This window comes from Homalodisca vitripennis, unplaced genomic scaffold, assembly GCF_021130785.1.
Source record: "Homalodisca vitripennis isolate AUS2020 unplaced genomic scaffold, UT_GWSS_2.1 ScUCBcl_6069;HRSCAF=13110, whole genome shotgun sequence".
Lineage (NCBI taxonomy): Eukaryota > Metazoa > Arthropoda > Insecta > Hemiptera > Cicadellidae > Homalodisca > Homalodisca vitripennis.
This window is the reverse complement of record NW_025782179.1, coordinates 12,871-14,760: the sequence shown is the minus strand read 5'-3', so window position 1 is coordinate 14,760 and position 1,890 is coordinate 12,871. Positions and strand designations below refer to the sequence as shown.

Here is a 1,890-nt window from a genome sequence, read left to right as displayed (position 1 = left end):
CAATGGCTGAAGTGCATGGGATGTATTTGGGGGCAAACACAGAAGAATAATGTCATTGTCTCTTGCCACTCGGGTTACGTTATAGGTCAAGTGACTTCCATGTCCGTCAAACAAGACAAGAACTGGTTTTTCAAGATTTTTTGTCTGATTTGCAAAATTAATGAGCCATTTCTCAAAAATGAAATCTTGCATCCAGCCAGACTGTGTGACTCCATAGAGTGCACCTGGCGGTCCTCCTTGAACCCAAGTACTTTGCAAATCTCCCTGTCCTTTAAAAACAACACAAGGTGGGTAGCGTTCACCGGATGCACTGGCTACAAAAAGAACACTGTATTGCAGTCTGCCAGCTCCTCCTGATCTTGAATAGGACACTTTTGCACTTTTAGGGGACAAAGACCTTACCCTTAGTGGGATCTGTGCCTAGGCCAGTTTCGTCCAAGTTGAAAATACGTTCTGGGTGATTTTCTAACCCATTTTCCACAAGAACTTGCTCATAAATTTTAAAAAACTCATCTACCACAAACTGAGACAGTCCTTCAGCCCTTGCTTTTGTTAATATTTCGGGTTTCCGTTTTGATAGTTCATGTGCCCACCTTTTTTCAAACCCTCTTAAAAAGTCATACCCTGGCATATCGTCCTTGAATGGCGTCTTTCTACCCACTGATTTTACATAGCTACACACCATATATTGCAAGTCTTTTCTATCTAGTGGATAACCACATTTTGCTGCATACAATAAAGCCTCCACAATATAGTTCTCCTCTTCTTTTGATAGCACTGTTGCCTTTCCAGAACCAGGAGTTTTAGGAGGATTTTCACTCCACCGCCGAAGGGTTTCATAAGGAATGTTATATTTTCTTGCTGCAGCATATACTGAGCTTCCATTGTCAACTTCCTTTACTGCTTCCTTCAAAGAATCTTCATCATATTTTTGGGTTTTTTTCTTTATGTATGTGCGTGGCATGATCTAAAACAAAAAAGTGAGGTTAGTTTTCAGTTTTTAAAATATTATACCTATTTTACCCCATGTTAACAAATTATGAATAGCATAAAACCTATTAAACTTTAAAACATTAAACAAGTTAAAAGTTAAAGTATATATGTGTAATGTATACATACCTGAATTTGAAACTTCTATTTGATTAGGTTAAACTTTTAACAATGTCATCAGTTAGGTTGTCTTGGTTACACTGACTCCTGTGAACATATGTTTTTTTCATTTTAAGAAGCTACCAGCAGTTTAGCCAACTCACTTTCAGTATAATATCATATAAGATGATGTTATACATTTATGGTATTTTTTTCTGATCCAAAACATCAATAACTCAAGTTTTATAATATAAAATAATGTTTATACCCGTTTCACCCCAGTATACCCATTTTACCCCGACCGACCCTATCAGTCTATTAGAAGTGAACCAATTTAAAGCCAAGCTGTGAGATGCATCCATGTTTTCTTTCAGAGTATTCAACTGCTTATTAGATGAAAAAAGAGTGGTGTCATCAGCATAAATAACAATGTTAGACAACACATTAGAGGGCAGATCATTTATAAAAATGATGAATAAGAATGGTCCTAAAACTGAACCCTGTGGTACACCTGTGGCCACAGAAAGAGTGGTAGACTGCTGAGCTTGAACAGAAACATATTGTACTCTATTCGATAGATATGACTGCAATATATTAATGGAATTTTCTGATATACCATAGATCTTAAGTTTGTCGAGGAGGATGCCATGATTCACGCAATCGAACGCCTTACTTAAATCAATGAGTGTTTAAAGCAACTGACTCCTTTTGTTCAAAAGCATGAAGTGCTTTAACGACTATTTCTGTAACGGCAGAAGTTGTAGATTTATTGGTACGAAAGCCATGTTGGTTATTACTGAT

General features: G+C 36.9%; 1 protein-coding gene across 1 annotated transcript; it reads right to left on the bottom strand.

Annotated features, from left to right (window-relative positions):
- Positions 1-382: 382 nt before the first annotated feature.
- On the bottom strand, positions 383-1,145 carry LOC124373630 (chaetoglobosin A biosynthesis cluster protein C-like). Its single transcript, XM_046831983.1, has 2 exons — positions 1,120-1,145; positions 383-967 (listed from the first exon to the last, which is right to left on the bottom strand). Exon 2 carries the CDS (start codon positions 962-964, stop codon positions 383-385), a length of 582 nt encoding a protein of 193 aa, XP_046687939.1. The 5' UTR covers positions 965-967; positions 1,120-1,145.
- Positions 1,146-1,890: the final 745 nt, after the last annotated feature.

Excerpts from the sequence above, each read along its gene's own strand:
- LOC124373630 (XM_046831983.1), bottom strand. The coding sequence starts at position 964 with ATGCCACGCACATACATAAAGAAAAAAACCCAAAAATATGATGAAGAT.